The sequence below is a fragment of the Colletotrichum acutatum genome (assembly GCF_030867785.1).
Source record: "Colletotrichum acutatum strain CBS 112980 chromosome Unknown BDZ83scaffold_23, whole genome shotgun sequence".
NCBI classification, from domain to species: domain Eukaryota; kingdom Fungi; phylum Ascomycota; class Sordariomycetes; order Glomerellales; family Glomerellaceae; genus Colletotrichum; species Colletotrichum acutatum.
In genome coordinates, this window is record NW_026849017.1 from 388,485 (window position 1) to 401,054 (window position 12,570).

Sequence of the window (12,570 nt, forward strand, 5' to 3'; positions counted from 1 at the left end):
CCACAGAGGCTCATCGAAGACTAAGTGACCGTCAACCAATCAAAGAGTCTTTGATTGTCGATCAACTAGCAAAGCCTAGGCTGGGATGAGGTACTCCGCCACTGAAGTTCCAAGACCATAGAAGAGGGGCTGAGGTTTGCCCATGCTGACGTTCGTCATCCTCTATCTTCACGTCTTTTCCAAAAGTCGAAGACCAGAACCATCGAAATGGCACAGCAGGGAGGCACGTATCGCGTCCCGCCAGGCATGTCTTGTCACCTACACTACTTGCACATCCTCTCTCGAGAAAACATCTCGACTGACTGTTGACACCAGAGCAAAACTCGTCGGTCAAGGAGAGATCCAGTTCCGATACCCCAGCGCAAGGCCGATGCGACGAGAAGAAGACAGGCGAAGAGGAGTGGGAGATTGTCAAGAACCCTCAAGATGAACAACCAGAGCGACAGGTTCGAGGCTTCCATAGTAGCTTTGACCTGCGGCTTGGTTGGGGCAAATGGAAGTTCAGTGCTCTGAGTTGGGAGATGAATGCTGGCCGGCAGGAGTGTGATCATCATCAACGGCAGAATACTGGCCGGGACTCGATCGCAGATGGAGAAAAGGCGGAGGATGCTGGGAAGCGATGAAATTGGCCATTAGAAGGTTGTCAGATTCTAGATTTTCACCCGATTCCTCGAAGATGGTTGGAATGGAAGTTGGTTTACCTACTTTACTTACATTACATCGTCCGCCTATGCCATGTGCGAAGATGCAGGGTCATGTCATTTGCAGAAGACATCCTGGAAGGCGTAAACTCCGCGGGTACAAACGCGCGACCACTATTGTTCTAAAGAATCCAAAAAAACTAGGAATAGAGATAGACAAAGTCTTAAAGCAACATATTCACTCGCCGAGCCTCCGCTTCTTTCTTCAAGTCTTGGCTCAACAGCTATCCAAGTCTCCAGAGCTCTCCCACCCCCCGCCCCATGATTGCTTCCTCTAGGAGCCAGCGCATTGGTCCCGAATTCAAGAGACCTCAAGGTCTCGTAGATCTCGACGGCATGAGACATGTGAGCGAGAGACCGTGGGATTGCGGTGAGTTTAGATTCCTTCTAAGCTGCCAGCAACTGCGTATTCGCTCTGCAATGGAAACGTGTGGTTACACAAGAAAGACGACTGCTTTCGCATTTTGAAAGGGGAGGGAGGTATACTTTCATCCTTCTCCTTCTTCTTCTTCAAGAGTCGATTCTTGAAATTTATCATCATCAAATATTACGAAGGGCAATTATCAAGGTGGGATAGACTGGAACCAGAGGCATCTCATGCTTTCACATAACAGGGGTATGAATCGCAACCCGCGAAGTGCCTGTCACGTGCTGTACCACATGTATATCACATACATCTCGTATATAGACCATTTCCTTTTATCTATTCCCACTTTGGTAGATCAAGCCACTGTACCACACTCCGTATGACCATTGCTGCGTGCCATAACTCGCAACACATGCCATGTTCTGAAGATGTAGCAGCTATCTAGTGATCGCAACGACTTCCAGCCGCGACATACATGTGATACTTGTCATCAACCGGCGACCAGTCACCACCGAGATTGGCGTTCAATTTGGCGGTTGAGGTGACCCCCCAGCTGACCGTGCACTGGGTGTTGGCGCAGCAGCAAGTCCATGGACCGTTGCCAGACCCGTCTTTCTTGGAAAGGTAGAAATTCTTGCAGATAGCGGCCCGCGGGACGAGACCTAGTGATTCTCCGTCTTAGTGAATGCGATTCCGGATGAGCCCAGGCCGAGTCAAGATTCCTTACCTGGATGCTGAGCATCTTGCTGAGGGGGCAGGGCAAACGCTGTTGAGAGGAGGCCCAGAGTGACAATGGTGAACTGCTTCATGATGAAAACTCGGTGATGTGGGAGGTGTGTATGAATGTATTGTGTATGATGTCAAGAATTTCTTGAATTCGAATGAGTGAATGAGAGAGTTGGCTTTATATATAACATGTGTGCAGATTTTACATGATTAGTATTGTCGCCGGCAACTATTCTACATTGAGCCAGTTCGGTGTTTTGTTTGATTACATAGCCGATGTCAACAACAATGACACTTATTGACCAGACCTGAACTGGCCGAGGCCGCAATATATCTCCGCTGCCGTGCCCGTGCAAGCTTCACTAGCCCAAAGTATAGGTCAAGCGTAAGGAGTACAACGATCACCTCAATTCAAAGCTATGCTTCCCTTCACAATGATCCAATAAGCCAATTACTCGCCAAATGCACCAGACCCGGTAGGTATGGCCCTAAGGCATCCTACCTTTGGCTTCAGCATCTCTGTCATGAATGGCTGTTGTGCTCAAAACAACACATTCGAAGAGCTTAGCAAAACTTTCTACGCGATGCGTTGTAGTCTACTCATCTTGTAACGAAGATTGAGTACAGAAAAGCTCCGTTTTTGCCAATGCGGTTAGATTCAACGGGCTCCTTGATAGGGAAAGTAAATTCCAATCGTCGTTATGGGGCGTTCACTTCGACAGGACTACCTCGTCGCCAGTTAGCCCCGATTTGAAGGCTCAGATCAAAGCTTGATTTCTGACTTTTAGTGATCATTACACACCTACGATACTTCAGAATAGCCGGGCCGGCTATGAAGGTCCGAGGGGCAGACATATGAGGTCATATCGTTGAAAATTTATAGCCTTGTTTTTCGTACACGAATCACTACAGCGCTGGGAAGGCAACAAAATAACCACGTTGTCTACATGTAGATATGTTGCACAGAAATTTAGTCCATGAGAATCTAAGGGTCCAAGGTTAACCCAGACAATTGCCGAGCCAGACAAATCAAATCTCAATCCAGTTTACAGCGCCTTTAATCAGATGAATTATTTGCTCTCAAGAGACACATTTCAAAACTAGGCTTATGGGATTATAACTTTCGTAGAACCTAATATTGGGCAGTCGAACAGCATTTCCTCAGTAGTCACCACCAACAGACACAGCCAAATTTGACAAAAAAAAAACACACTAAAATGTTGTTAACACCCAACTTCAGTACTCGCGTCGCGAACTTATTTCTCCTTTTGAATTAACAATAGAAAAAGGAGCGATACTTTACTCCTTTTCTCCCCTTTCGACAGGTATGACCAACACTTATATCCACTGACTCGTTCGCCGTGAGCAGACCAACTTAATATAAATTACATACGAGGGAGGGGCAACGCCAAACGACGAATGACCAATTCCTCGGGTCCCACTGAACGTCCACCGGCGTCTGCATATAGAGTTCATACTTAATAAAACCTCTTTAGATTTGGTTTGCTTGGCAGCGCAATCGCGCACCATCACGGCGTAGGGCTTGGTGCTTTTGATGCTTTTTATAAACCCATGAACGTCCCCCGAAGGTACCGAAATGGCGGGATGAACTCCCGCGTGGGCGGATACAAAAAGAGATTGATTCCCGCCGTTGTGTCCAAGTTGGATTTGAGGAAAACCTGACTTACCAACGGACTTACATATTCACAATTACTCACAACAACATGTATGCCTCTATTCTTCTGACCTCTCTCCTCGCCGCTGGCGGTGCCCGCGCTGCCGTGGCGCAGGGCTCATGGGGCGTTCGCGCAGACTACTCCCGTAAGTAACAGCACATCCCCCCCATACTTTCATCCGAACTCCAACCTCCCGGCCCGCCCGGCCGTAGCGGGGAGGAGAGGGAAAAAGATGAAAGATTGCGCGTTAAAACTTGGGACGACCTCAATCGCATCGCATCGCATCCCACCACACCACTGACTAACCCACCCAACCACAGGCTGCGACGCCGCTACTCCCCTGGAAGTCGTTCTCGACGGCGCCCAAAGCAGCTCCTCCCCCTCCGCCAACATCACAGACTTCTCCATCGCCTCCCCCTTCTCCGGCTCCCTCGTCATCAAGGTCGCCGGCGCCGTCGGCTACGGCAGCCCCTACCCGCCCCAACAGGTCGGCGTCGAGGTCTTCGCCGCCGCGACGGCGGGCGACCCGGGCGTGTGGGCGAACGCGACCGTGACGCCCGGTGTCGGGCAGCCGGCTTCCGTGGCGCAGATTGCGTGGAACACGAGGAGCGATGTGACTGTTGCGCCCAAGGAGGGGGAGACGGTTTCGCTGGAGACGATCTTTGACGGTGGGAGCTTGGTTGTTTATTACGTGAGTTTCCCCCCTTTTACCCCTTCCATTGAAGGAGGAGCGAAGAATAGTTTGCTGATTGCGGTGTGTGTGTGTGTTTTTGTAGTGCGGCCTTCCTGAGGCTGGTGGACCTGTCGCATAAAGGGGGATGCTGGTATGATCGGATGAAAGTGGGATACACGACTCGAAGCAGGTTAGATTTGCAAGTTTGAACAGAGATGTCTCATGACCCATTGCCTACCTCCTAATCTCATGTGAGCCCAAGAAGGAGATGGAAGTGAACCACCTCAACTCCTGCGTACTGTAAGTTTCTCACGTGTAGAGAAATCTCAAATTGTCGTAGCGACGCTCAAAAGCCCGCTCAATCGAAGCTCTAGTATTGGGTAGTGGTATACAGAAAGATCTAGGTGGGGTCTAAAACAGAAAATAGGGGGTATCACAATACACAAGCATGATAGGAGACCAACAGTCACGACCAAGGCCTCGACCTCGAAGGAAAGCGGCGGCCGGGGCGGGGTTCCTAATCCCTCTTGGCCCTCCTCTTGGCCCTTCGCGCCCTCTTTTTGTTCTGCTTCTTCCTCTCGGCGCTGATTTTCCTCTTTTGCCAAAACGACTCGAGCCAGGCCCAGATCCAGGAGCGCATCATGATGATGATTGTGCAAAAGACTACAGGGCAAGCAATAACCCAGCTGTTTTCTTGATTAGTTTGATAGCTGCGGAGCGAAGGGGGTGGTCTCAACGTACAAGAATTGAATGCCCATCGGATTCTGGATATCCGGAAACTTTTCAAAGTTTTGTCCAAAGTAGCCAGTCAAGAAGGTCAGGGGCAGGAATATAATGGTAATGATGGTCAGCTGCTTCATGCTCTCATTCTGGTTGGCCGAGATGGTGTTGAAGATGAGATCAATCAGGTTATCGGCGGACCGCTTGATCTGCTGCATGGACTCGGTGATGATGACGCAGTGATCGAGCACGTCGCCGAGGTATGTGTGCGTGAGCGGCGTGACGATGACGCCGCTGGCCGGGTTGCGCAGCTGGCGCGCCGCCTCGTCCTGCGACAGCTCGGTGCGGTGATCGCGCAGGACGTTGACGAGGTTGTCGATGGGGTTGAGGAACGTGAGCATCTTGTTGATCTCGCTGACGCAGATGTAGAGGCTGCGGGTCTGCTTGATGCTCGGGCTCGTGAGGACGTCGAGCTCGAGGTCGCCGATGACGTCGCTGTAGACGGCTGTCAGGGGGATGGCGAGATCGATGATGGCGTCGATGATGGCCTGGACGACGAGGGAGGCGTCGCAGGACTGGCGGAGGATGGTGGATGGATCGCCGAGGCGAACGGTGATGGGGCGTTCGATGTCCTCGGCCGACATCTCGAAGAAGGAGATGACGGTGTTGTCCGAAGTCAGGAAGATGGCGACCTGCTCGGCGGAGACGGCGAGGCCGCGGGACATGAGAGAGGAGTGGCGCTCCATGTACTCTGTGCGGACCTCGTTGGCCGAGGCGTGGTAGCGCTGGAGAGTGCGGACAAAGGCCGTCTCCTTGAGCTGGGAGAGCTCGCTCATGTTACGGTTCAGCTGGGCCCCGTAGCCGCTGCCGTCGCCCTGCGTGACTATGGTCGGTCTGCCGGCCCTCTGCCTGCCCGTCTCGGGGTCTGGTCTCGGCTTGCCGCCCATGGTAAAGGCGCGCTTCAGCTTCTTCATACCCTTTCCGGACTTTGCCGTCTTTACGCTCGCTACGTCGTCCGAATCGTCGTCGCTGCTGCTGCTGCTGCTACTGCTGCTGTCGTCGTCGAGAAGGAGGACGAGCTTTTGCAGCGTCATAACGATGAAGGCGTGGTTGGCGTACCAGTCGGCCTTTGTGCGGTTCCTCGTGTTCATAATATCCTCGATGGCGAGCTTGTGCAGCTTGTAGTACTTTCCGCAGGCCTGGATGACGTCCCAGCTGAGACCGTTGACATTGATCCAGCGGCTCTGGACCCACGGCTCCTGGGGTTTCCGCAAGAAGTCGACAAACTCTTCGTTTCTAAACTTGTGTTGGACCATGTTGCCCTGGCTGAAGTCGAAAACGGAGATGTCGCACTCGGCGCGGAGGGCGGGCATGGAAGCGTGGCCGCCGTCCGACTTATTGGGATCGAAGCCGGGCTCGGAGCCGGGTTGCCATCCGGGGCGAGACATTTCAAAGTCTCCGTAGTCTTCTACCGGCTTGAAGGTGCCTGCGCGTCGTCGCATAGGGGATATGTTCTGGTCGGTAGAGGCGCGGGTCAGAGGTGCGCCGACATCGTTAGGAGCGGCGACACGCACGCGCGCCGTGGGCGAGGTTGGGGAAGCGGCATGGTCGCGGGTATCGATCTGTAAGGACGGGAATCGGACGGTGCGCGCGTTGTCGTCGGGTTCGCTGATTGTCTTTGACATTGGTGCGCCGAAAGAGTCGGTGCCGGGCGACATGACGGTCGCACACGTCCCCGGGTAGGTTAGGCAGAGTAGATGTGGTGACGAGGGAAGAAGAGAAGATGAAAGAGATCGGTCGGTCGGTTGGTAGGTAGTTCAAGACATTAATATTTCGAGAAACGAAGCTTTTCGTCGCGTGGCGCTTGGTACGCTAGGGGTTCAGGAACCGCAACGGCGTAAAGCTTGGCTCGGACGGAGGAGACAAGAAAAGGAAAGACGGCAAGTTTCGCGTTGGTCGTGGCGTCGAATCGTCAAATCAGCGCCGAGTGTCGCAGAATGGCGCTCTTCAGCCGCATCTAGCAAGGTCGTTTTCTCTGGCAGTGTACGTGAGACGTAGTCCAAGCATCTCAATTGGGCGAGACGGGTTGCGATGGCTGACTTGAAGGTGAGACTTAACGACGAATATGGATGGATGGGTGTCCGTAAATGGATGGATGAACAGAGTGATGTTGGTGGCTGCAGACACGCGGGATGGTTTGATGTTGTGCGACGCCGGCAGAAAAGAAGCGAAGCGAAAGTGAACGGGAGACACGAGGCCCCCCTCCCTCCTCGGCACATCTTCCAGGAGAAAACAAAGCAGGGCAGGTTACGGATAGTCGCGATGAACCCCCTAATGACGTCGCTTGGCAGTACAGTAAATTGTACGGATACAGGTAACAACTCCACTAATTACTTCCACCACCCGCTATTGGACGCTACAGCGAGTGACAGCGATTAAGCTCTCGGCTGGTGCCGGTTATCCGCGTCAAGCCTCCCCTGCTGCAATGATCACCTCTAGATGACCCAGTCTAGAGTCTAGCCTTGACCCATCAGACTGGAAAGTAATGTCAAGCTTTTCACTAGCCGCCATGATCGATATCTCGGAATTGGAATGCCGTTTAGATTTGGCAAGAAAAGACATGGAGAAGAGCCATGTCCCATTCTACCTACCTTACTTTACCTAAAAGTAAGGTATGATACATTGCTGCGAATCATCTAATTCCATGTACTCCCCTCCCCATCTTGACCAATTTCTCTCATGAACATACCCAAAAATATCCACTTGCCAAATATAAAAGTCGTCAACGACGAAGAATAGAAGTATACCAAATGTCCAAAATCACCCGCCAAGAAGAAGCTGCCTTCGACACCCACGCTCTGTCTCCTAAGCAACAATCTTGTACGTCTCACTATTGTCCCCCTTGCAAGCAGCCGTAACCAAACGACCTTGGTTCCCAGGAACAACACACGTGGCCGCATCATTCACAGGCGACCACAAGAAGCTGTCTCCGAAGACCTTGACCAGCTGCCCGGTATTCGTAAGCCCCTCGCCCGCAGCACGACCTCCACACGAGAAGAGCGTGACCGTGTCACCGTCCGCCCGCCGTCCGTCAGTGCTGACGCACCCGTTGGTGAGGCTGCTGACAATCAGCATCGCCCCGTCTTTGCCGTCGTTATGCTTTCCCTTGGAAATCACGTCAAACTGCTGGTTCGGCGAGGCCTTGTCGCACGCCGTCACGGCGACGGGGATGAGGTTCTGACGGAAGTCGCCGGCGGTGGGGTCAATGGACAGACATTGCCCGTTGTGCGCCTGGATGGCCACCTTTGTAAACGCGCGGGTGGCCGTGTCGTCAAAGGCGTTGGCCTCGGCTGCGGCGGTCGGGTTCAGAGTGCCGCCGGCGCGGGAGACGGGGACGGGCGAGGTGGAGTTGGCGGCGGGGATGTTTCCCTTCTGGCCGTTTCCGGCGGCTGGGGTCGATGAGGCGGCGGGCTGTGCTGCCGCCGGAGCGGACGTTGCCTCGGGCTTGGCGGTCGCGACGGGGGCGTTGCCCTGGCCGGGCTTGATCGTGGTCGTCAGCGTCATGGTGACGGTTTCGTCGTGGTCATCGCATCCGGCGGAAGGCTTCCCCGTCACAACGGCCGCTGCTGTCGTGGTTGGCGCAGGCTGCTGAGCACCGTTATCCGCCCCATTGCCAGTCCCATTTCGTCCTGCGCCGGCACCTCCGCCGACTAACGCAGGCTTCCCGCCAAAGGCAAAGGACTGAGCCTTGTCGTCGGCGTTGCAGTCCGCAATGTCCACCACCTTGCCCTTGACCGCGAAACACTTGCCCTTCTCATTCTTGGGCTGGAAGGTCGAAGGTCCCGCTCCGCTGTCTACGGCGAAGAGCTGGGAGTCCGTGACTAGGCCCTCGCCTGCTGCGCGTCCGCCGCAGGAGAAGAGATTGACCTGATTACCCGCTGCGCGACGAGGGTCAAAGTTGAAGCAAGCTTGCGTCTGTCGTCATAAAGTCAGCATCCCTTTCTCTTGGGAACCCACATGAAGGGGATACAGGGAGTGGACTTACCAGAGTGCTGACGATGAGCATCGAGTTGAGCTGGTCATTGTGCTTTCCAGCAGTGATGACGTCCCACCCTTGGCCGTCCGTCGCTCCGCAATCAGCTACCTGGATCGGGGTAAGGTTCGCCCGGAAGTCTCCGGACAGCTTGTCGACAAAGAGGCACTTCTCGTCAGCTGTCTTGATCTGGACGTCAGAGAAAGCGCGCGTGGCAGTGTCGTCGCGGGGATGCGCCTCCTTTGTGGCCTCCTCGTTGAGCTCCGTGACGGCCCTGCGCTGAAGGGCGAGAGGGCTGGCGGACACGAGAAGCGTGGCATAAGCCAGGAAGGTTGCTGTTTGAGAAATCATGGTGATGGATGGTAAGAGAAAACCTATAGTAAATGAGTGTGTGGGAAAAGAATGAAAGCCTGCACAGCAGGGTGTGTTGACAATGAAACGAAGGGAAATGAAAAGGGGAAAGACACGGAAAGAAACCACGATAACACCAAGTCGATGCAGCAATATCGAAGGCAAATACCTCATGTGAGAGAATAGGGCGGCAGATGGACCCTTATACTCGGCCTGTCATTGAAGACCAGCCCATCTGTCGCCTGTCATCCGTCATCCATCATCCATCATCCATCATCCGCCACTGAGCATCCAAGCGCCATCCCATTGACGCCAAAAGCCATCGTCGGTCCCATGCAATCTTGTCCCTTCTTGCTTTCCCCCAAGAAGCGCGAGCGCTAGGGTCTGAACATGGTTTCACGAGATTCCTATCTTGCAGCGAGGTTTCGTTTGGCGGCTGGGGCCCGGGGAGAATATGGGAAACCTTCCTCGGCCAAGCCCCCCTCCCTGCTGCGCATCATTCCCGTCTTTCTGGTGACAAGCTGACAGAGTGCCGTCCGAACACTCGTTCAACGGATAACTCGGTGGAGATTGGGACTCGAGAGTTTCGGTGGTATGCGCCACATGGCAAAGTAGCTGCACAAGGTTCAAATGCAGCTAGAGAGAATTGAGCCTCCGGTTGGTTGGGATGGCCCGGCGCGTGAAACGGCTCGTGTAGCAGGGCGGCAGATCCTGAAGGGATGGCGCGGGGATCGTGGCGGAAAGATGAGACGAAAAAGGAGCTGTTGAACTGTGAATTTGTGTGTTCAAGGGGGAGAACCTGAGAAAGTGACAGGGACTCAGGAGAAATAAGAAGAGGTCCGCGCTTGTTGGCCCCTGCACAACGAGCCGGCGATTGGATGGGAGCGCTGCCGGCTACCGAGTGGGTCATCACGGCCCCTCCAGTACCGGCCGGATGGGGCACCCCGTGGGCGCTTGCCGGACAATCTCATCGGGGGACGTACCCGCCACTGTAAGTACTATTTCAAGCTTAAAATCATGCTCAATTCCTAGATTCTATTGTCTCACGAGCGCTTCCGCTTTTTTCATGTGGACTCCCTTCATAATGGGCTCATGTCTCACAACAGGTTCTCGTGCGACTCAGAGGCCCACAAATCGATTCCTCAAGGTTTTGGAATTATCTCGAGATCCCTTCTCCTAATCGTCCGCGAAGAAGCTAGCTAGTTGGTACTCTGGATAGTAAATCCGACGACTTGGGATTTATGTTCATTATTCATATTCACGGCTATCTGCATCTTGGTATGCAAGCCTTTCCAACCCAGCTGTCTGTATGTGCCTCGTGCAAAGGCCAGGATATGCACCTGGATCCATGGTAAAACACACCGAGAGCCTTTTCGACCCCACCCCGCATGAACCAGGCTCATTTGATGCCATTCAGTTCATTAAACCCAGTCTGGACAAGACTCTGCCTCCCCTTCCGATCTCCTACCCCAGTCCAGTAGAATAACCCACCAAGAGCCTTGCTCTTCGCATACTGAGCCTTGATGGCCACCGATCTCGGCACATCAAAGGTCATGAACCCATACTTGGGATCAACATAAGTAGCGGCAGCGGCAGTTGTGTCCACAGTCGCTTTATCAACACTATCATTCGACATGTCGCAGTAATCAACCTCAGCCGACCCCTTTGTCGATCCGCCCGGCCCTTTCGCATTAGGAAAGGTGCGTGCGTACGCCGGGATCCCGAGCAGCACTTTCCGGCTCGGGAACCCGTTGCTCGTGACGTAGGTGATGCCGTCCGCGCAGGCGATTTTAAGGTTCGGGTTGTTGCTCACCAGCGTCTTCGACGCCAGGAGCTGGGCGTGGTTGCCCGAGACGTCGGTCCAGGGTCCCGTGAGGTCGTAGCACATTAGGTTCAGGTAGTCAAGGAGAGAGGCGGCTCGCCTGAGGTCGATGTTCTTGAGCACCCATTGGCCCGGCGGCAGGGCCGATGTGATGAGGTACTTGCCCGCTGGCATCTGTTGGCGGACGTCGCTGAGGAGGCTGATGTAGTCTTTGCCCTGCTTGGCGTCGCTTGGGTGTTCCCAATCAACTTGGACAAATGTCAGAGCCAGAAACCAGTGAGAATACGAGGATAGTAAAACTTACTATCAACACCGTTGAGCTGCCACTTGTCGCAAAAGGCCTTGATCTCCTTGGCAAAACGAGCGCGCGCGGTAGGATTAGCAGCCAGGGCCGGGAACTCGGCGCTGCCCGTGCCACCGCCTACGGACACGAGGGTGCGGATGCTGGGCTTCGAGGCCTTGAGCTTGGCTGTGGCCGAGAGACAGCCCTTTGTCCCGTCGACTGGGATCTGGGTATCGGCCCAGTCGTCAATGAGCTTCAGTGACCCGTCCGTGTTGACTTTGATAAAGGCGTACATGACGTGAGTGACGGCATTGACGGGCATCGAGGCGGGCGTCTGGCCCTTGTACACCCGCCAATTGGGGTAGTAGACGGCGTTAACCCAGCCTTGAGACATGACGGGCTGGATGAATGCTGTGAGGGCGAGAAGGTTGAAGATCAGAAAGGACAGTCGTCTCGGTGAGCTCGATGTTGAGCTCGATATTGAGGTCGAGGTCGAGGTGTGTGTTGATGTCAATGCTGAGGCTGACGGCGGGACGGCGCGGGGGAGGGGTTGTCCTCGGGCCATTTTTGTAGCTTAGGACCCGTCCGGGTGCGGCGGGGTGGCCCAGTTCACTGACGTGGAGACCCCCGGGGGCTGTGCTTGCCCCAGATGCCGCTGCAAGGCGCCCAGCTGGATCGCTATGAGGGAGCCGGAGACAGCCAAGGCAGGTGCTGCATCGGGTGCAAGTTTCCTCCTCTTCTGCCCTCGTATCTTCCTTGATTCTCCTCAATTCCTCTCGTAAACGTCTGTTCTTTCTTTTCGCCTTGCCAGGAACAAACCGACGACGACCGGGTGGACAACAACAAATAGCCCAGAAGAAAACAGCCTTCAGGTCATCGAGAAAACCTGCTTTCAGAGCTGGTGCTTGTTCCTAAAAGAAGAGAGACACCGCACGCGACTTGAGACTGGGAGAAAACAATCCTTTCCGATTCCTGATCTTCCCCTTTTCCCTCCCTTTCGTGCCTGAACCCAGGGGAGATCTTATACCGACCGCATGGGACATTGGCTAAATTCTCGAATTCCAGGGGAATTCTGGAGGAATTCGATTAATTCCTTGGCGGCCTTCTTCGACAGGCCACTCGACAAATATGTGGACGATTCGTAAGTCTGTCTCCCTCTTGGAGAATGCGACCATGCACGTCTTTTTAGCCAGGCCGTTGCATTAAAGACTTGCAGGC

General features: G+C 54.2%; 6 protein-coding genes across 6 annotated transcripts; 2 read left to right on the forward strand and 4 right to left on the reverse strand.

The window, feature by feature from the left end:
- Positions 1-105: 105 nt before the first annotated feature.
- On the forward strand, positions 106-899 carry BDZ83DRAFT_612572 (uncharacterized protein). The gene is made up of 2 exons (XM_060507717.1): positions 106-244; positions 316-899. The coding sequence occupies exons 1-2, from the start codon at positions 208-210 to the stop codon at positions 621-623; spliced, it is 345 nt and encodes a 114-aa protein (XP_060367691.1). The 5' UTR covers positions 106-207; the 3' UTR covers positions 624-899.
- Positions 900-1,509: 610 nt separating this feature from the next.
- BDZ83DRAFT_770508 (uncharacterized protein) lies at positions 1,510-1,881 on the reverse strand (the record flags this gene model as incomplete). Its single annotated transcript, XM_060515345.1, has 2 exons — positions 1,796-1,881; positions 1,510-1,730 (listed from the first exon to the last, which is right to left on the reverse strand). The coding sequence occupies exons 1-2, from the start codon at positions 1,875-1,877 to the stop codon at positions 1,510-1,512; spliced, it is 303 nt and encodes a 100-aa protein (XP_060367692.1). The 5' UTR covers positions 1,878-1,881.
- Positions 1,882-3,456: 1,575 nt separating this feature from the next.
- On the forward strand, positions 3,457-4,347 carry BDZ83DRAFT_198314 (uncharacterized protein). The gene is made up of 2 exons (XM_060501644.1): positions 3,457-3,615; positions 3,791-4,347. Exons 1-2 carry the CDS (start codon positions 3,519-3,521, stop codon positions 4,258-4,260), a joined length of 567 nt encoding a protein of 188 aa, XP_060367693.1. The 5' UTR covers positions 3,457-3,518; the 3' UTR covers positions 4,261-4,347.
- Positions 4,348-4,841: 494 nt separating this feature from the next.
- Positions 4,842-6,548, reverse strand: BDZ83DRAFT_717698 (magnesium and cobalt transporter cora; the record flags this gene model as incomplete). The annotated part of the gene is made up of 1 exon (XM_060511977.1): positions 4,842-6,548. One exon carries the CDS (start codon positions 6,546-6,548, stop codon positions 4,842-4,844), a length of 1,707 nt encoding a protein of 568 aa, XP_060367694.1.
- A 1,180-nt stretch (positions 6,549-7,728) lies between these two features.
- BDZ83DRAFT_649496 (uncharacterized protein) lies at positions 7,729-9,247 on the reverse strand (the record flags this gene model as incomplete). The annotated part of the gene is made up of 2 exons (XM_060510286.1): positions 7,729-8,838; positions 8,909-9,247. The coding sequence occupies 2 exons, from the start codon at positions 9,245-9,247 to the stop codon at positions 7,729-7,731; spliced, it is 1,449 nt and encodes a 482-aa protein (XP_060367695.1).
- A 1,399-nt stretch (positions 9,248-10,646) lies between these two features.
- On the reverse strand, positions 10,647-11,746 carry BDZ83DRAFT_572216 (family 18 glycosyl hydrolase; the record flags this gene model as incomplete). The annotated part of the gene is made up of 2 exons (XM_060504480.1): positions 10,647-11,317; positions 11,374-11,746. 2 exons carry the CDS (start codon positions 11,744-11,746, stop codon positions 10,647-10,649), a joined length of 1,044 nt encoding a protein of 347 aa, XP_060367696.1.
- Positions 11,747-12,570: the final 824 nt, after the last annotated feature.

Coding starts and splice junctions, on each gene's coding strand:
- BDZ83DRAFT_198314 (XM_060501644.1), top strand. CDS start 3,519: ATGTATGCCTCTATTCTTCTGACCTCTCTCCTCGCCGCTGGCGGTGCC. Junction 3,616..3,790: donor CGTTCGCGCAGACTACTCCC/GTAAGTAACAGC, acceptor ACCCAACCACAG/GCTGCGACGCCGCTACTCCC.
- BDZ83DRAFT_612572 (XM_060507717.1), top strand. CDS start 208: ATGGCACAGCAGGGAGGCACGTATCGCGTCCCGCCAG. Junction 245..315: donor CACGTATCGCGTCCCGCCAG/GCATGTCTTGTC, acceptor TGTTGACACCAG/AGCAAAACTCGTCGGTCAAG.